At 43.4% G+C, this 19,505-nt stretch overlaps 2 protein-coding genes and 1 long non-coding RNA gene across 4 annotated transcripts; 2 read left to right on the top strand and 1 right to left on the bottom strand.

The window, feature by feature from the left end:
- Positions 1 to 1,179: 1,179 nt before the first annotated feature.
- On the top strand, positions 1,180 to 6,620 carry traf5 (Tnf receptor-associated factor 5; the record flags this gene model as incomplete). The annotated part of the gene is made up of 10 exons (XM_079219943.1): positions 1,180 to 1,451; positions 2,829 to 2,892; positions 3,183 to 3,284; positions 4,150 to 4,314; positions 4,422 to 4,499; positions 4,583 to 4,657; positions 4,733 to 4,825; positions 5,072 to 5,212; positions 5,752 to 5,917; positions 6,034 to 6,620. 10 exons carry the CDS (start codon positions 1,180 to 1,182, stop codon positions 6,618 to 6,620), a joined length of 1,743 nt encoding a protein of 580 aa, XP_079076069.1.
- A 1,730-nt stretch (positions 6,621 to 8,350) lies between these two features.
- On the bottom strand, positions 8,351 to 10,383 carry LOC306738306. 2 transcript variants are annotated; one of them, XR_013771013.1, is made up of 3 exons: positions 10,245 to 10,383; positions 9,655 to 9,898; positions 8,351 to 8,830 (listed from the first exon to the last, which is right to left on the bottom strand). It is a non-coding gene; the product is annotated as an uncharacterized lncRNA (long non-coding RNA). The 2 variants fall into 2 exon arrangements; XR_013771014.1 differs by lacking the exon at positions 9,655 to 9,898.
- An 830-nt stretch (positions 10,384 to 11,213) lies between these two features.
- On the top strand, positions 11,214 to 19,187 carry LOC306738304 (creatine kinase M-type). Its single transcript, XM_079220138.1, has 9 exons — positions 11,214 to 11,308; positions 11,982 to 12,028; positions 12,598 to 12,796; positions 13,528 to 13,685; positions 14,606 to 14,738; positions 14,847 to 15,003; positions 15,138 to 15,261; positions 15,865 to 16,057; positions 16,734 to 19,187. The coding sequence occupies exons 1-9, from the start codon at positions 11,293 to 11,295 to the stop codon at positions 16,892 to 16,894; spliced, it is 1,188 nt and encodes a 395-aa protein (XP_079076264.1). The 5' UTR covers positions 11,214 to 11,292; the 3' UTR covers positions 16,895 to 19,187.
- Positions 19,188 to 19,505: the final 318 nt, after the last annotated feature.

Below are 19,505 nucleotides of genomic sequence, written 5' to 3'. Positions count from 1 at the left end.
TATTTTACCCTAAAATATGCAAAATAAATATTGTATTACTGCCCTGAGTAGTGCCTGCAGATCTTCCTTGAAAATGCAGGCGACAAAACCCTCAGGCAGCTCGTTGCTGCAAGTTTTAATTTTAATTCAAAGCATGCAACATAGAAAGAGAAGATCTAAAGTAGTTGTAAGAAAGTTAGTGTTGCTGCACCTCATTAAAACCTAATTAAAAGCTCTCATGGGGACACCTCACCTGTCTACATCCGGCCTCAGGTGCCTTGAATGTTGTTGAGGCGCCACTTTGACCTTAAAGGGACAGTTCCTCCCAAAAGTTGTTTGCTCTTAAAAGAACAGTTCACCCAAAATGTTGTTTAATCTTAAAGGGACAGTTCACCCAAAACGTTCTTTGCTCTTAAAGGGACAGTTCCTCCCAAACGTTGTTTGATCGTAAAGGGACAGTTCACCCAAAATGTTTTTGCTCTTAAAGGGACAGTTCCTCCCAAACGTTGTTTGATCGTAAAGGGATAGTTCACCCAAAATGTTGTTTGATCTTAAAGGGACAGTTCACCTCAAATGTTGTTTGATCATAAAGGGACAGTTCACCCCAAATGTTGTTTAATCTTAAAGGGACAGTTCACCCAAAACGTGCTTTGCTCTTAAAGGGACAGTTCACCCAAAATCTTTTTGGGAATTTTGATTTTAGAATTAAGGAGGCTGTACACAGTGTTCAAACTAATATTACATAATTTTAAACCCAAGAAGAGTTTAACCCCAAAATCTAAATATATATTTTTCCTCTTGCATGTAGTGCTATTTCTCAATCTAAATGGTTTTGCTGTGAGAAAACATATTTAAAAAATAGCAATACAGGTAGGAGGAAAAATATGTATTTTAGATTTTGCAACTGTCCCTTTAAGTTGGCTTTAAAATGATGTAATCTTACTTCAAACACAGCCTTCTTAATTCTGCCTCTCAATCTCAACTTCCTTTTAGGTTTTTATATAACTCACTGAAACCCAAACATCTGCAAAGTAAACCAAACAAACCACTGTTTTTTTTGGGGATGTTGTGGAGGAGATCAGGACACACCTCCAGCCATCCTTTAGGTTTAACTGCCAGTTGTTAAAACAGATTTAAAACATAATTAAAACAAGGTATCATGGAGTCTTTAACATCCCCTATGTGACCTCCTGCAGACTCATGGCGACACCCGACCCAATGCTGGGAGGACGCGAGGAGTCCAGCCTGCCGTTTGAGGACGTCATGAGGAGATCCGAGGAGTCGAGACTCGGGTCCGGGGAGTCCAGGATGAGCTCCTGGGAGTCGGAGCTGACCTCCGTCCAGCACTCGCTGAAGTTTGTGTTGACGCTTCGGGAGGAGTTTGTTTGTCCCGTCTGCAGAGGAGTCGTGCTCAACCCTCAGCAGAACTCCTGTGGACACATCTACTGCTTCCTCTGCCTCCAAGGACTGCTGTAGGAGCCAATAACAATCACACTGGACAGCTTGCTGCATTAATCATGTTAAACCATCGCCTTTAATTTAATTAAGTCTGCTCTCATTGGCTAATGTTGAGACACACCAAATCAAAGTTGAAATCTCCAATGGACGTGCATAGCAACATTTATAATAATAACATTTCTTCCCCTTAATCAGGCCATTGTGATTCTATATGAGAGCCTTATACAAGAAGTCTGCCATCGTCAGCCAATACAACAATTATTAGAACTACAATGACTAACAATAGCTGTGAAAAAGGTACTTTGGGATGTGGATGACAAGGCACTTCCTCACATATTGCCAGTGTGCCATTGGTTAAAGCCAGTGTGCCATTGGTTAAAGGCAGCGTGCCATTGGTTAAAGGCAGCGTGCCATTGGTTAAAGGCAGCGTGCCATTGGTTAAAGGCAGCGTGCCATTGGTTAAAGGCAGCGTGCCATTGGTTAAAGGCAGCGTGCCATTGGTTAAAGGCAGCGTGCCATTGGTTAAAGCCAGCGTGCCATTGGTTAAAGGCAGTGTGCCATTGGTTAAAGGCAGTGTGCCATTGGTTAAAGCCAGTGTGCCATTGGTTAAAGCCAGCGTGCCATTGGTTAAAGCCAGCGTGCCATTGGTTGAAGCCAGCGTGCCATTGGTTGAAGCCAGCGTGCCATTGGTTAAAGGCAGTGTGCCATTGGTTGAAGGCAGCGTGCCATTGGTTAAAGCCAGTGTGCCATTGGTTAAAGGCAGCGTGCCATTGGTTAAAGGCAGCGTGCCATTGGTTAAAGGCAGTGTGCCATTGGTTAAAGGCAGCGTGCCATTGGTTAAAGGCAGCGTGCCATTGGTTAAAGGCAGTGTGCCATTGGTTGAAGGCAGCGTGCCATTGGTTAAAGCCAGTGTGCCATTGGTTAAAGCCAGCGTGCCATTGGTTAAAGGCGCTGGTGTCTAAGGCTAGGTGGTGTCCAGTAGGTCAGTTTGTATGGTTGAATGTAGCCAATGGTGGAGCTGCCAATCACTTATAAAAGAGAACAACTTGAAGGGAGGTGTATTGTACTTAGAGCTTCAACGATGAATCCTTTAGTTGTCAACTATTAAAATAAACGGCAATTATTTTGATAATCAATTTATTGTTTTTACCGTTGTAAGATTTCCTGATTCCAGCTTCTTAAATGGGATTTCTTTCTGGTTTCTTTTCTCCTCTGTAACCATAAATTGAATATGTTTGAGTCGAAGACAAAACAAGACATTAGAGGACGTCACCGTGGGTTTTGAGAAACACCTTTTCTGACATTTTAGAGTCCAAACAACTAATTAACAGATCGCTCTGAATGCTTTTCTCTCCGTCTCGGCGTGAACACCAGTCTGCTTTGTGTTTCAGGGAAAGCTCATCGCCGTCCATTCCAGTTTGTCCAGTGGACGGAGCTGTGATCACACCGGCTGAGGTCAGCAGTCACACCTTCACACAGCTCACCTCATTGTTACGTATTTTAGTCACAAGTCGTGAACTTGTGACATCATCGCGTTTTAAGTTGCCATGTTGAACTCATCAGCGCAGCTTATTTCTACATCCAGTAGTTACTGAGTAACATGTTCATGTTCGTGTTTGGTCCCTTTCGGATGAATCGTAATAACTTTACAATCCCGTGAGATCCTGTGATCCTTTTCATCTAGCGCCATCACCAGGTCAACATTTGAACGTGCCCAATACTTATCAAGAGTTTTCTACCTGCAGGTTTTCCAGGACAACTGCTGCAAACGAGAAATCTCCGGTTTAGAAGTGTACTGCACCAACTCCCCAGCATGCACCTCCGTGGTCACGTTACGCCACCTGCAGGTGGAGTTTATACACAAACGGTTCAGTCTAACTTCGGTTTAATTGATCATCATCATCACGGACTGCATATAAGAAGTGGATGTAGTCACTGTGACATCACCCATTGGTTTGTGGACTATGGTTTTGAGTTTCGAAGCCTTGAGTTTGACATTTTGGCCGACGCCTTCTTGGTTTTTTAAGCGTCGCCATCTTGGTTTTTTAAGCGTAGGCCATCTTGGTTTTTGGGGCGTTGCCATCTTGTTCTTTTGCAACCAGAATTGACACAAGATGGTGGAGCATTTGAACGCACCAAAACATTTACAAATGAACTTGCATTAAAAGGGTTAAAGTTAAAATACGAACACTCGCACGTCGTCCAGATCGGACAACCTGTACATCACAATGTGGCCACGCCCTAAATAATACATAATTTACTAAATAAACATCATGCTCTATTGAAGAAGACTTGAAACGAGAGATTAACTATAAACTCATGCATACAATTATACTGAGGGAATAAATCAAGAGAGAAGTAGAGTAATTTATATAGACTTCTATACAACCAGAGGAGTCATTATAGATAATTTAAATTAAAGATACTTTTGAGACCCAGAGGTTTCTACTTGATCCCCATGTGTGAATATGTAAAGAGCTCTGACCTCATCACTCCCCACAAAGACACACTATGTGTATTTTCTACTTGCAAAGAACCTTGAACACAAGAGAAATTTACTCCGCCATATAATATCCTAATCGATGTATAAATGTAAACCCAAAAAATCCACCTGATCAACACGTATGAAATCGCACCTCTAGTCTCATGAAGCTCTGCGACGCTTTCTTTCAAAATAAATAAAAAGATCTTCCGTCACTCCGTCCTCTGCAGGAGCATCTGAGGTCGTGTCAGTATGAGCGGCTGCAGTGCTGCAATCCGGGCTGCAGGGCGGCGCTACAGAGGCGCTACCTGCAGGAACACCTGGCCGCCGCCTGTCCTCACCGCATGGAGCCCTGCCCGCACTGCCGGCAGCCGCAGAGACTGGGCTGCATCCAGGTGAAGTCACGGAGAGTAACGAACACGATGTCCTTCTCCTTCTTCATGCATGTTTGATGCAAAGAAACGAGTCTGGATGCTGAGTGTGGTGACTCGTTGCTCTGCAGGATCACGTGCAGAGCTCCTGTCCGGAGGTGGAGGTGGACTGTCCCAGCAGCTGCTCCCTGAAGGTTCCCAGACACAAGGTGAGCTCGTTCACATCACGAACCATGGAGACACACTCGGTCCTCTCTGCACATAACTAATGTAAATCCCTGTGGTCTTCCAGCTGACAGAACACAGAGAGTCGTGTGCCGAGCTTCCCGTCGAATGTTCTTACAGGGAGTTGGGCTGCTCCGTGCAGGTGAGTCTTTACCTGAAACACCGCAGTGTGACAGGAGACCGGAGCACCTGACGACAGCCCTGTTGTGTCCTGCAGGATAAGAGAGGGAGAGTGAAGCTGCACCAGGACGCTGCTGTCAACCGTCACATGCTGCTGGTCCTGAGGAGCAACACCCAGCTAGAGCAACAGGTACGTCTCTTGTTGTTAAATATTAGAGCAAATGTATTCTGAAAATGTAGTATGATGAGCTGATTAAATATCCCATAGTGACGACTTGAACGATGACTTTTCTTCCATGAAGGTCAGAAGAAAGGCGGTGGTTTAAGTCGGTCGCAGCTGATTCTGTATTCTTTCGCAGTTTGTTGTTATTGGTTTTATTTAAATGAAGGCGTGCGTGTGCGTGGACACCGGTTTGATTCCTGTCTCCTCGGTCAGGTGGAGGTTCTCCAGGAGGAGGCGCTGCTGATGCAGCAGGAGGTCCAGACGGACAGCTTGCTGCTCACCGGTCTGCAGAAGAAAATCCGGCCGCTGCTGCAACAGAACAACAGCCGCGAACACATCATCTCTGCAGCTCAGGTTAGTCTGATTCTCACAGCCGGTTGGGGACTATTTTCAGGGGCGGATGAATCCACATTTGGTGCTTGTGTGTGCTTGTGTGCGAGAGTGTGTGTGTGTGTGTGTGTGTGATTGAGTCAAAATAAACTAAAATGTGTGTGTTCATGGTGATGAAGGAACATGTCAGTTGAGATAGTAAGTCATTATTATGACATAGTAATTCAAATCCAGTGAAACAACTCACTGATTTGTTACCATGGAGCTTTATGGCACTGAGGAAGAAGATATATTAGGCTTTGAAACACACACAATATGACATTAGTCGATATGTTCACTGTTGGTTTGAGGCTGAACATGAAGAGAAATATATCACCAGACTTTAATGATGTGCCACTGAGACAAAAATGGGCGCAGTCTGTATGATTCGTTGTCACCCAGCACTTAACCGGTGCTTCCAATTGTTCTGGAGTGATTGCAAATCCGGATTCGAGGATCCTGCAGTGGTCCTGCAGTCCGAGCCACATTGTTAAACCGTGTATCCTGTCTGTCTGTCTGGTCAGAGGACGCTGAGCAGGCAGGAGGACGTCCTGTCCACCGTCCAGCTGGACGTCCAGCAGGTGTCTCGGGGCCTCGGCCTCGGGCTGGAGGAGCTGGAGGAGCTCAGGGAGTCTCTGGATGCCGTGATCCAGGAAGTGTCGGCAGCCGAGGTCCTCAGAGAACACCTGGGTAAGAAAGAGGTGCAGGTCCCCAGAATCAGATAGCTCCTGTTGCGGATGCGGTTTCCTTTCCAGTACGCTTCGGGTGTCCGAACTTGAACGCTGTTGTTGACGCTCTTCCTCCAGGAACCTGGGAGCAGAATCTGAAGCAGCACTCGGGTCTCCTGGAGCTCCACGCCGCCCAGCTCAGTACGAACGAGCAGCACCGGCAGGAGCTCGCGGTGACCTCCTACGACGGCAAGCTGATCTGGAAGATCGAGGACTTTGTGAGCAGGAGGGAGGCCGAGGTCAAAGGTCACCCGCCCTGCCTGAGCAGCGTGCCGTTCCACACCGGGACCTGCGGCTACAAAATGGCCTCCAAGGTCTACCTGAACGGGGACGGGGAGGGCAGAGGGACCCACCTGTCCCTCTACGTCGTCCTGATGCCGGGGGACTTCGACGCTCTGCTGCCGTGGCCCTTCAGGCAGACCGTGTCCCTGTCGGTTCTGGATCAAAGCGGGGCCGGCAACCACCAGAGCCTTAGCTTCAGGCCCGACCCGACGTCCAAAAGCTTCCAGCGACCCGCCGCCGAGTCCGCCTGCAACGTCGCCGTTGGGTTTTCTTGCTTCCTTCCAGTCAGCAAGCTAGAAACCCCTCTAAACGCTGCGTACGTGAAAGACGACACGCTGTTCGTCAAAGTGAAGGTGGACATGGCAGGTTTCGACCCACTGTAGCCCTCTGGGCTTTATTTTGTTTGGTTGCTTTGGCACCACCTGGTGGTCGGGTCAGGAAGGACAGTTTGGTAACGTAACGCAGACTGATATAACTTTCACCATGAGATTCTTTTCTCATTTTTTCTATAAAACATGACATCAGAAGATTTTAAAAATAAATTTGATCACGTAAAAAAAAAAAAAAAAGGTCTTTCTTTCTTACAGATTGTTCAGATTGATACAGTTTTAGGATCATCTCATTGATTACTGACTCGACACGAAATTTCCCCTTGGGGATTAATAAAGTATATATTCATTCATTCATTATTTGATGGAGGTCCGACTTTGGTCACTCCTAATTATTTAATGTCACTTATCTTGAGGTCACGACCAAATCATCTGACACTTGGTGCTTAAATCAAGTTATTTAAGTCCGTCGTCCTGAGATCGGGATCTAATTATCTGCAGATATGAAACGGTTAAGTATGGGTCAAGAAATCTGAAGAAGAAGACGATGCTGAGAACAGTTTTGTTATCAGCACTGTGTATTGTCTCAAGTTAATAATGATGTTTTTATCTTTGGGGTCAGCTTTGCATCTTTGCAGCAAAACAAATAGTTTTTTCAGGAAAAGGGAGATGATGATGAACCGGCAGCTGTTGGCCCACAAATACAGGAAGTCTGTTTGGCAGCTTCTGCAGACAAGTGTTACTGTTTATTATTCTGAGTGTCTTGATTCTATGGCAACCGTCTGCTCAGAAATACAGTTCGGAAATGCAGCATGAGTTTAATTCAAAATGCTGTTAATTAATCATGAACATATTTAGTGATTTTAGATAAGATTCACACGTGAACACATACTTCAGGTAGAGGGTTGTTGTGTCCGTAACAAAGAGGTACTCCATCTTTCTGTGAAAGAGCCGACTCAGGGTTTAATCAGGCAACTGAGCAGCAGGAAATAAAGCCATCTGTTAAATAAAGTGTGGATCCTTCATTCTTTTCCCCTCCCGTCTCTGACTTGACACTGTGGAAGCATCCTCGTCAGGTTTCAAATGTTCAAATTCTCTGTCAATCACACATTATGTGTTTTTTTTAGATTAAACCTTCATTGCACAACAATCGAGCCTTAAGTATTGCAATCGCACAGAGAAATAAGATTTTATACAAAATGTTGTGTTCGTCGTCAGATCGGCTCTCAGATCTGACGACAGCCAGGCGTTTCCCATCATGCATTGTGTCATGCAGTCGGTGGAGAGCGACTGTTGGACAGCTCTTAAGTTCTGTCTTTAAAGCTTCAATTCTCTCTTTTTTTAATTATTCTTATCAATTGATATGAAGGCTCACATGTGCCAGCTGAACCGTTCACCTTTAAACTACAGTTCACCTTTAGTTATTATTGTAGTAGTTATTATTTTCACTGATATCAGTTTCAAAACAACCCACTTGTTACTTGGTCATGAACATTTGTAAACATGTGATCAATAGGTTTGGCACTTTCCTTTGTTATCCTACGAGGTTTGTGACTAAGAGGCCCAAACTAAACATTGCATTACAAAGGTCTGTTGTTAATTTGTGTTTCAGAAACAAATACTGAACTCTTGCATGACATAATTTAACAGATAAACATGTGACCATCAGTGTATAAAATCTGACGCATTATTTCAGATCCAACTCCCAACAATACTGTAAGCTAGAGGCTCCACCTCATTAAAATGATGCTGACACAGTAGTAAGTAATAATACGACACCATGCTACAATAAATACCATTTTATTTCTACATTTTCATTGCGAAATTAGAATTTCACAAAACATTTTTTTTTTTTACTATACTGCAAAGAATTTTAAAGAAATATCCCTTGCACACTGCAGTGTATTAACTTCAGACAGATCATATTTCTGAAGCCCTTCATCGCACTGCAGAGTTGTGGTATTGTAAAAAAGTTTAAATGCGAATAAATTAAACAGTAAACAGTTTATGTAAAAAAAAAAAAAGATTTAAACAGCAGCACTTGTTTCGTTTTGAGGAGCAGATACACTTTCAAGTGCTGCCACTATACTATAGTATTTTACAACCACACGTATTGTTGATGGTGGTTTGGATGTTCCCAGTGTTGACGATACATCCATTCTGTGCAAGGACCGTTGGGCTTCCTGCTTCCTTCTGAGGTCTAGCTGGATCGTCCACAGCATCGTCCACAGGTTTGTCCACAGGATCGTCCACAGGTTTCCATGCTGGGAAGAGACAAAACAAAAACAAAAATGATTTTCTTCACTCACTGATCTGTTTGTAGTTCTGTCTCATCTGATTCAGCAAAGACCTGACAGATTAAGACACAATGTAGATCTTTGTAAAAACATAGAATAAATGCGCCTGATGTTAATCTAAAAGAAGTCTTTGTCTTTGTTTTAACAATGCGAAAATAAAATGGAATTTGGAATATGTGTTAGCATTTTCAAACCAGTACAAGTTAAAGCATAAGTTCAATATTTAGACAAAGCCTCTTTCTCTCTGAGGGTTAAATGATCAGATTGATACCACGCTCACGTCTGTACGCTAAATATGAAGCTACGTCCAGCAGCTGGCTAACTTAGCTTAGCATAAAGACTGTAAACAGGGGGAAACTGCTAGCCTGGCTCTATCCGAAGCTAACCTACCAGCTTCCAAGCTCATTAATGCAGCTCTGGGATCAGCTGGTTATGTTACTGTTATAACAAAGCAGAAATCAGCTGCATTTGTGTTTTTAAACATAAAGTAGGTGCTAAATGTGCCACACGGAGCCGGCCACATGCGGAGGCGGCCATCTAACGTTTTTTCCTGTTCTCTTACTGAATCTTTTATTATGAAGATCAGACGAGCACCCATCGTTCATATAAAGGATGATTCATGAAGCAGATAAACATAACACAACTGGCTTTACTTTTCTGTTTCACACAAGTTGGTAAAGACCAACAATAAATGAGTCACATCGGCTGTTTCCCTCTGTGCTCTAAAGCCCGAGCGGGCATAAACAGCCGGTTTCAATTAAAAAATAAATAATAATCGGCCGCCATCTTACCACGAGCGACCTGAGTCGAACCAGATGAAAACAAGTTTCCCATTCTGCAGTCATTCACCGTTCACTTTGACGAGAGATGAAGAGAATAACCACAACAAAGCAGGTAATAGAGGTAGAATATAAAGAGATGGATCCAAACCGACTTGTGCTGTCGTGAGCACGCGAAGAGGAGAGGCTGTTTCCCGGGCTTTTCCCTTTTTATGATTTCCATTGACGGAAATTACGTCAATGACAGCGACATCTTCTAGGAAGGAGATAAATGAAGCACATTTTTCTTCCCACTAAAGCATTACTTCCCACAGTGTTAAGATGAAAAGGAGGGAATGGAGAAAAAGAAGAACAATAGGGAGACATAACCCAATCTGACAGGTACCTTTGAAACGTTATGATCACCTGTTATGATGTTTTGATGATTCATGAAGCAGATTAACTTAACACAAGTCAGGACCCGTCGTGTTTTTTAGCCAAACTGGCTAAGCTACTTATTATTGTCGAGTTTTTCAGTTTCACACGAGTCGGCTGTTTCACTCAGTGCCCTAGAGCCTGAGAGGTCATAAATAGTCTGTTTCAATAAAAAAACAAAATCTTACCTCAAGCGGTCGGAGTGGAAACCCGGTGGGACGACAAACTACTACCCATTCTGCTGTCGTTCACTTAATTCCCTCTGTTGAGATGAAAGCAGCCTACGGTGTTGTTTATCACGAGGCAGAGCCAAACTCACTAACTCATCTATCGGCAGCCTGGGAAAAATATGATTTCCCCGGGTTTTTCTTTCTTTTAAACGACGTCAAATTATGTCAATGATGCAGACGTGCTTTGACACGTTTGTTCTGGAACCTCCTTTTTTAGGGTTGGGTTGCTCACAGGAAAGGTGAGAGGTGGTATGTGGAGGCCTGAAGATAAACAATAAAAAGTAAAAAAATAATTAAATGTAAACAGGCATTCCCTCAATTTTGATGACAGGAAGGTGTGAGGGGGATCTGACAGGTACCACCTGTTTTTTTTGTCTTTCCTTCAATAATAAGCAATCAAATGATTAAAACATCCATTTAATCGATGTCCTCACCGTGTTGCATGAAAGGGGAGAATACTTTTGGAACTTGGAAATGCTAAGGATGGGATAAATGTAGAGGAAAGACCCTGGAAGTCATATGAGAAATGTTAAAAAAATGATGACTATCTCATAATTATGACTTCCTATCTCATAATAATGACTTACTATCTCATCGTTATGACTTACTATCTCATCATTGTGATTTATGAGATCCAAGGTCATTATTTTGAGAAGGTTTCTCATTATAATGACTTACAGGATATGTATTTTTTCATCACAGTGGCAGGAATGGGCTTCCATATGGGTATGTGACGATTGTAATAAAGTTAAAGTTTCTTTTTAAGGATTTAGAATTTGTTCTCCACTGCAGGGAAGCAGGTAAAATGGACGAGAAGTGAAGGCGGCTGTGACCGCAGCGTGAGGCGAGCGGTGACAACACGCCGTCCTCTTCCCTCCTGATGGACGGTTATTAAAAGGCCGCCGCTGTTCGGACTGTAACTGGACTCCTGCAGGACGAGCTGCTCCCCGACCGACGCGACTATTCTGGGACCTTTTGTTGTGCTGACGGTCGGCGGGCTGACGACATGTGGAAGGTCAAACGTGAGTGTTTTCACTGCATGCTCCGTGTTTTTCACTCAATAAATCATCTCACTGTTACAGTCAGTTAGGTGTGACGGTGTTGAACAGATGCAGTGATGCACGAATGACTCTCTGTGGTATGACACCGGCCGACTGGCCATTGGCTGCTTGCTGTGGTTTACAGTCCTGAATGTCTCTTTGTTTTTAAGATTTTAAACTACTAAATCTACTTTATGTGCAGTTTAGATACAGAGTTTCGAGTTTAATCTTCATAAAAAACTTAAATATGGATCTTCATTGAATATAATATATGTATTAATATAAAAAAAGAACGACAATTTATTTTTGATTATCTATTTCTTTCAAATGATTATTGTTCTCATCTTTGTGGTTGTTCCAGTTTTGCATCAGCAATGCATTTGAATTGTTCTGTGGTTTGTTTTTAAACGTTATTTGTCCGTGTGAGAGAGAGGAAACGTAACATTAATATTAAGATACCAAAAACAAGTTGCTTGTAAATGTTATTTTTTATCTTAAGATAATTTAGGATCGACTCATCCACCAAACAGTTGCTTAAAAATGTGTCGAAGTTCACATTATGTACATAAAACAGACAACTGTACATCTTTAATTCCATATTTTTAAAGGTGCCATATAAAAAAATGTATATGTTCAACATTTTGCTTTGTTGCAGCTACCGTTGCCTTTCCAATGGAGACGAGGTACCGGCCAATTTTGGAGGTAATCGTGACGTAAAAATATGGAAGCCCGTTCCCGCCACAAAAATATAATAATAAAAAGGCATAATTATGAGATAATTAAGTGCACATGCACTTCAGTGACGCTGGCTTTTCTCCTTCCTGTTATCTGCGCTGTCTCTTCATCCCATCACCGGTCTAACCATGCAAACAATATGCAAGCGTAACTGTTGACGTTTTAGCTCAACAAATAACAGCATTGCTATTAATGTAGCTGTTGCATGTGTTTCTCATAATTATGACTTTTTATCTAATAATTATGACTTTCTTTTTTTTTGTGTGCCAAAAACGGGCTTCCATATTTTCATGACATAACAGTGTGAGATAATAATGCCTTCATAGCCAACACTGAAGATAAACAGAGTATCATTACTCGATGTTCTCTCAGCCGTTCGACAGGCGTGTGAGATCTTGTTCAACTCAAAATACTAAAGACCAACTCCATGTGACTAAGTGAAAACATGCCAGAGCAGACGTTAGTCAACATTGTTGGCATCCTTCAGAATAAAAGCTCTTCCTGTCTGGTCTAAAACTCACTTCCTGTGCGTTCAGAGCCTGCTCCCCCCGGACCCCATGTCCCAGTTCCACCTGAGGAGATTCTCTCCTGACGAGGAGTTCCCTGACCTGAGCAGGAACTCCACCTGGATGGGACGGCTCCTCACGGCGGCCATGTACCGCCGGCAGTTCCACCGCTGCACCCCCAGCGGGGTCCTCTTCGATGACGTCATCCGCCCGGGCCTCGAGGAACCAGGTGATGTCATGGTGATGTCATGATGATGTCATGGTGATGTCATGGTGATGATGGCTGTTAGAGAATCACAGAGAGACTAAAGTCAGGAAGAATGGATGGAAGAAAGCCAGTCGAGTAAAAATCTCTATATATATATATATATAAATAAATAAATAAATATAAATAAACAAATATATATAAATATATATATACATATATAAATATATATATATATATATATATATATATATATGTTGATTTATTAATATATATGCTTCCGATTCCCAGCTGATCATAAGTAGAAAATATATATGAATTATATATATATATATATCTGAGTTTCTATTGTCAAAATTATTACAGATTTTTAAGTAGAAATAAAGTAGAAATAAAGTCCAGTTCACAGACATTACCAGTGTTAACTTAAATAACTTTATTGCTGTTGTTGAGTTTTATTCTGTGTTTAAAGATCTTCTTTTTAAAAGGTTTGGCAATAAAGAAATCGTGCGCTTTGGATTTAGATACGTCTAAAGATAAAAGTTAAAATCAGTTAATCAAAAAAAAAAAGTAAATTCATGGTGGAGGATTTTAGCGGTTGTGTGTTTTTGTCCCTGCTGTGTTAACCTGCAGTTCCTCTTCTGGCCACTAGAAAACAGGTCGCATTTAAGTGACAAAACTCCAGAAACACAGTCAATACATCTCCCTTTGTTCTGGGAGGATTGTGAGTGTAAACGTCCTGCTTGTGGATGAAGGTGATTGGTCCACTCCCGTGTCCGTGGGCTGCGCCGCGGGCGACGCTCAGTGCTACGTGCTGTTCTGTGACTTCTTCGATCGAGTCATCGAGGCGCATCACCAACACAAGATCAGCAGCCAGACGCCAGAGGGCGACTTCAACTACAACAACTTGAAGGTAGATGCTCAGACCGCATGACGTGAAGCCAATGTTGAAGTACCTTTAACCTGCATTCATCCTAATGACCACCAGGGGGCGCCTCCTCTATATAAATGACTCTACTTCTCTTGATTTATTCCCTCAGTAAACATTGTAAACATGACTTTATGTCTCAATCTCTAGTTTCAAGTCTTCTTCAATACACCATGATGTTCATTTAGTAAATTATGGTAATTTAGAGTCAAACAGACCATAAAGCAGGGGATGCTTTAGGGCGGGGCTTACTGTGATTGACAGGTCACGACCACGGTGTTGTCCGTGTTTTCGTCTTCCAACTTTAACGGTTTCACGGTGTGTTTTCAGTTCATGAATGTTAATTAAAACCTTTTCGGTAACCTAAAAACTTGACTTTTCCATGACTTTAAACCAAATTTCCATGACCAAACATTTTGTGAGATCTGGGTGTAAACATGAAAAAGTGAGAAAATGTAGTATTTAAACTAACAATGAGAATACAAAGCATACAGTAAACCTTAAATGACACAAATGAATGAGAGACAATAGTTTAAATAAAATAATAAACATTTATATAGATGCCTGTATGTATGCCTGCTTATATTTTGAGCGTCTTTCTTTTAAAAGCATATTCATTATTTCAAACTCAGCGTAAATGAACGACATGAACACATGAATATAACACATTTACATGACTTTTCCAAAACTTTGGGGATTTTATTTTTTTCAAGGAGTTTTCCAGGCCTGGAAATAACCATTTTAAAATTCCATGACTCTTCCAGGTTTTCCATGACCGTAAGAACCCAGCTGGAAGGAGAACTGACTGACGCTCGACAACTCATTTGTTCAATGCTAACACTTTAGCTCCACGCACTGCCACTGAAACGTGACATATTTTCACGCATGCGTGTGCGTGTGTGCAGGGCACTTGCGACCTGGACAGCTCGTACGCCGTACGCTGTGATGTGAGCGTCGTCCGAGGCGTCGACGACTTCTGCTTCCCGACGCACTGCAGCCGAGGAGAGCGCAGGCAGCTCCTCACGCTGGCCAGGAGAGGTACTGCACGGCCGCGTTTCAGTAGATTTGACCCACACGATGAACCGTTTGGGTTCACCGACAGCTGGTAACCAGTTAGTTGACCAGTGCGTCCTCTTTTCCTCACAGCTCTGCAGCGGCTGGAGGAAGAGGAGCTGCCGGGTCGACTGCACCTCCTGGAGGAGCTGAACCAGGAGCAGCAGAGGGAGCTGAACCTGGACCCTCCGTCCTCCTCTCTGCTCCGCATCGGCGTGGCCCGGGACTGGCCCGACGCCAGGGCGGTCTGGTCAGTCTGGCTTCGTACCCATGAGTGGTTTTCTGGAACCCGAGACACCAGTCTTCTACTGTGACGCTTAAGAATATGAGTGAAGCATCGATTCTCTCGTCAAACATGTGAAGTCCCTTTGTTCCTGGCTGCAGGGTGAGCACAGACGGCAGCCTGGTGGTCCGGGTCAACATGGAGGACCACCTCAGACTCGTGTCCACGCGAGACGACGCCAACGTCGCCGAGGCCTTCAAATGCATCTGCACCAACGTGCAGAAGGTCAGCGACGGGTCTCACTGCAGGAAACCTTTGAGCCACAAATGTCTGACCGGTTTCATGAATGTATTGTTATCTATATGTTATGTTATCTGTTTAGTTTTTTCACACATGAGCTCTGACTATTACATCACTTCCATCGTATACGTTTACGACATCTGCTCCCATCCTCCAGATGTTTTTACCAACGGTGGAGAATAAGCCAAGCTTAATAAATTACAAAACTATATCAGACCAATAAATGCATTTTCTAAATACCATACAGGTAACCTGATGACATCTGACCAGTTCAAACAAGCAGTCGGGTCCCAGTCCAGTCTTCAACTGGTCAGACTGGAATTAATCCAGACAAACAAGAATGAGGGAGGAAAACTCTTTCACTAATGCGCTAGAAGAAAGCATGTTTTTGTCCAATATATATTTTCTTTGGTCATAAATCTACCGGTGGACCACGCTGCTGATCGCTTTCTGTAGATAAATGGATATGTCGACAGATACATTATCATATTTTACCTGAAATACTACAGAACTGACAACAACCAGATACTCCTCGTATACTGTACATGAGTTTAAGTGTAAAGTGACCTTTGACCTCTGTGTTTCCAGCTGGAGGAGTTCTACCGGGAGCTCAGACACCCGTTCAGCTGGAAGCAGCAGCTGGGCTGGGTGAGCAGCTCCCCGGCCGACGTGGGGACCGGCCTGAGGGTCAGAGTTCACCTCAGACTGCAGCACCTCCCCGGACACGAGCGGCTGCAGGACGTCCTGCAGAGACTGAGGCTCCGCATGCACACGGCGACAGGTAGCCGAGGGCAAAGCCCATCTCACCCGTCTCACCCCGTAAACGTGATGGTGAGACGGGTTCAGTTGGACATTTACATTTGAGTTACTGTCCACTTGTGTTTCAAACCTCACCATGGCTTCAGAAGCACCTCCACTAACATAAGAGGGAATTATCACAGTTATGTATGAAATATAATATTAAGCTCATTTATATTTAGGGGAAATAAACAGTCAATGTTTGTAATGAGGGAAGAGATTCTCACATTTAAAGTATACGACGAGATGAGATGCTCCTCAGTGTAGAAATAAGTACCAAAAGTAAAAGGGCTCTTTTTGCAGAATGGTCCATTTCAGAATAACCTATATAATATTATTGGATTATAATTATTGAGGCATTCACTTTAATGTTGCAGCTGGTAAAGGTGGAGCTAGTTTGAATTACTTTATACGCTACTGGGTGGCTAAAAGTCCAAGCATGGGCGCCGCAAGATGGTCTCCAGATATTTATGTATTCAAGATCAAAGGGAGTGTAAATATATTTTTTTAATGTTCACATTTAAAAGTGTAACTTACTTTAAACCTACTAAATGTATCAGTTAGAGGCTTTCATGTCCCTGAATCACTGAAGCCAACAAAGTTCAATCAGAACGGCTCAGAACGGCTCCGGTTTCAAACTTTGACTTTCCATTTCCCAGAATGCCCGGCGCTGCATTGCGTGAGCAACGCGGCGACCTTCGGCCTGAGCGAGGTGGCACTGAGCCAGCTGGTGGTGGATGGGGTCAAGCTGCTCGTCGCCATGGAGAAGAGGCTGGAGGACGGCCGAGACATCGGCGAGCTCGTTCCCACGCAGAAGTAGACCGGGAAGATGATGATGATGATGATGATGATGATGGTGATTGGCTGGAGTCAGGAGGAGCCGACCAATCAGATGGAAGCGTGGAAACTATTAGCCATCATAGAGCAAACCATGTTAAATTAGGAAAACAAATATAAGAGTGGCTAGTTGGTGTTTACTGTGTCAATATGAGCACTTTAAGAGTTTTGTTTAAATATATTCATCATCTTTAAGTTAAGGGGATTTTATAAAAAAAATATAATTTACCGTAATAGTCGGGTTACAAGCTGGCTTCCCCGCTGTAGCCAGCTAGCGCTGCTGCTAGTTCCCCGCTAGCTCCCTGCTAGCTCTCCACTTGCTCCCGCTAGTTCTCCTTCAACCACCGAAGGTAGCAGGACCAGCCCCGGCTCGACGCCAGACTCGGGCAGAGGGGACGCGGGCAGTAGCAGCAGCAGCTGTGAGCTAGCAGCAGCGCTAGCTAGCAGCAGCGGGGAGCTAGCAGCAACAGCGGGGAGCTAGCAGCAGCACTAGCTGGCTACAGCAGGGAGCTAGCAGCAGTGGGCGCTAGCAGCAGCAGTAGTGGGGAGCTAGCAGCAGCAGTAGCGGGGAGCTAGCAGCAGCACTAGCTTGCTACAGCGGGGACACCCACCGAAGGTAGTAGCGGCTTGTAACCCGACTTTTACGGTATTTATATTCAATTTAATATTGTGATTATGTCATTATATCAATCTATTGCTAAAATAGTCAATTCAAACAACCCGTCATCAAAAACTAACAAGATGATTAGCTGAATTCTTCTTTTAGTTCTTAGTTTCCATGTGAGAGCAGCGCATGTAGAAATAAATCTCTTTAAATACGTCTTCATTGAATTCATGAACCCAAACAGCCGCAGTTTCATCACAAAATGACAAATGGAGAAAAGGTTGAATTTGTGTGGTTTTTATTCAAAATGTTTGTCATCGATCACGGCTACACTGGACTTCTGCTACTCTCCCGCTCACGACGAGCCGGTCGGTCACGTGGTACGAGTTATTATCTGGAAGCTGAGGCGAAGGCTAATTTTCAAGTAAGAGGCTCAGATTTACAGTCTTCCCCCAGGTGACTTGAAGGCAGCGTCGTCATTCACACCCTCTCTCCTCCCCGTCGGACAGGGGACGTGAGGTTTGCATCGTTTGTTCCCTTCCTGTTTTTTATTTTGTATTAATAAGTGCTAGAAACGTACAGTACAAAGTGTTCTCCAGTTTCAGTAGTGACGGAGAACCATTGCACGGTGGACCCCTGCACAGACTCGGTGGATTAGTGGGAACAAAAATTCCAAAATATACAGAAACACTTTAAACCCACAAACGGCTCGTTTTCCTCCGGGACAACTGAATGCATCGGAAATACAAAGCAGTACATTCAGAAGGCCGTCAGCGGCGGGACACGCACAGGAATCCTTAAAGGATTAATCTGGTGATTTTCTACACGACCAAAACCAAGAGTGTGTGTGTGTGTGTGTGTGTGTGTGTGTGTTAAAGCCTCATATGTCTTATGTCTAAATATCCACTAGAGCAACAAAGGTGGATAAATAATAATAAAAAATCATTTTAAATTTAAAAATTAAAATAAGTCACCCTCTGTTTTCTTTTTTTTAACCATTAAACTATATATTTGTGTTTAAAAAAAGGTCCTCCTTCAGTAGGAACCAATGGGTTTGGAGCCGAGAGCCACAGACGGGAAGCACAGAGAGATTAGCTGATTATTAAAAAAAACTAAATATATACATATAGAAAAATAACACCAGACTGATCCTTCAGGTTTGGACATTGATTTGCTCGGGGGTGCGCTTCTGGTTCGATGCTCCGTTCAACAGAAACATGACGTTTTGTCTCACTGTTAAAAGCTTTGAAAAGAAATAAAGTCAGATTTTCAGTGAAAACAGTGTCGACAGTGTGGACCAAATAAAAACAGACTGATCAATACTGTACCTGCACATATTCACCTGGGACAGGTATGCTCTTTATACAGCGACAACAATAAAATAAGAAAAAAAACACATTCGGTTCTGTCAGCTGTAAATGTGTAAAAAAAAAAAGTTTTACAGTTTGTGTTTGAACCGCTGACATCATCGACCGAGAGCTCCAGTATTATTGCCATAGTATTAGCATCAGCCAGCAGGGGGGAGGTCAGAGGTCACGGGCAGACGGGGAGGATGTCGCCGCTGATTGTGCGTCACTTCACACTTCATTCCCTCGACTGTAAACTGTGCAACTCAACGGCGCAACTGGACGTCTGCTGCAAAAGAAAACGTCGGCACGACGGCAAAGGAATACAAATTAAAATAAAAAAAATCATCATCAGGCGCGCTGACGGACGTTTAAAAAAAAACCAGGAGGGGAACCCGACGACGTGCAGTCAGACAGAAGGTTTCATGTTAGTGTTGGTCTGTCTGTCACCGAGTGAGTGTGTGTGTTTTCAGCTTTAAACTTCGTGAACGAGCAGAAAGAGACGAACATCCCGCTGAGAACAGGTGAGTGAGATGCAGATTAAATCACCAGCCGCTGGTTAAAAGTAACTGGGAGCTTAACAGCTTCATGTGTGAAGATTTAAATATGAACATCTTCCGGTTTCAGAGGGTTTTTCACTAGAA

This window comes from Taurulus bubalis (genome assembly GCF_910589615.1).
Source record: "Taurulus bubalis genome assembly, chromosome: 6".
In the NCBI taxonomy this organism is placed as follows: Eukaryota; Metazoa; Chordata; class Actinopteri; order Perciformes; family Cottidae; genus Taurulus; species Taurulus bubalis.
This window is presented reverse-complemented; position numbering and strand designations above follow the sequence as displayed.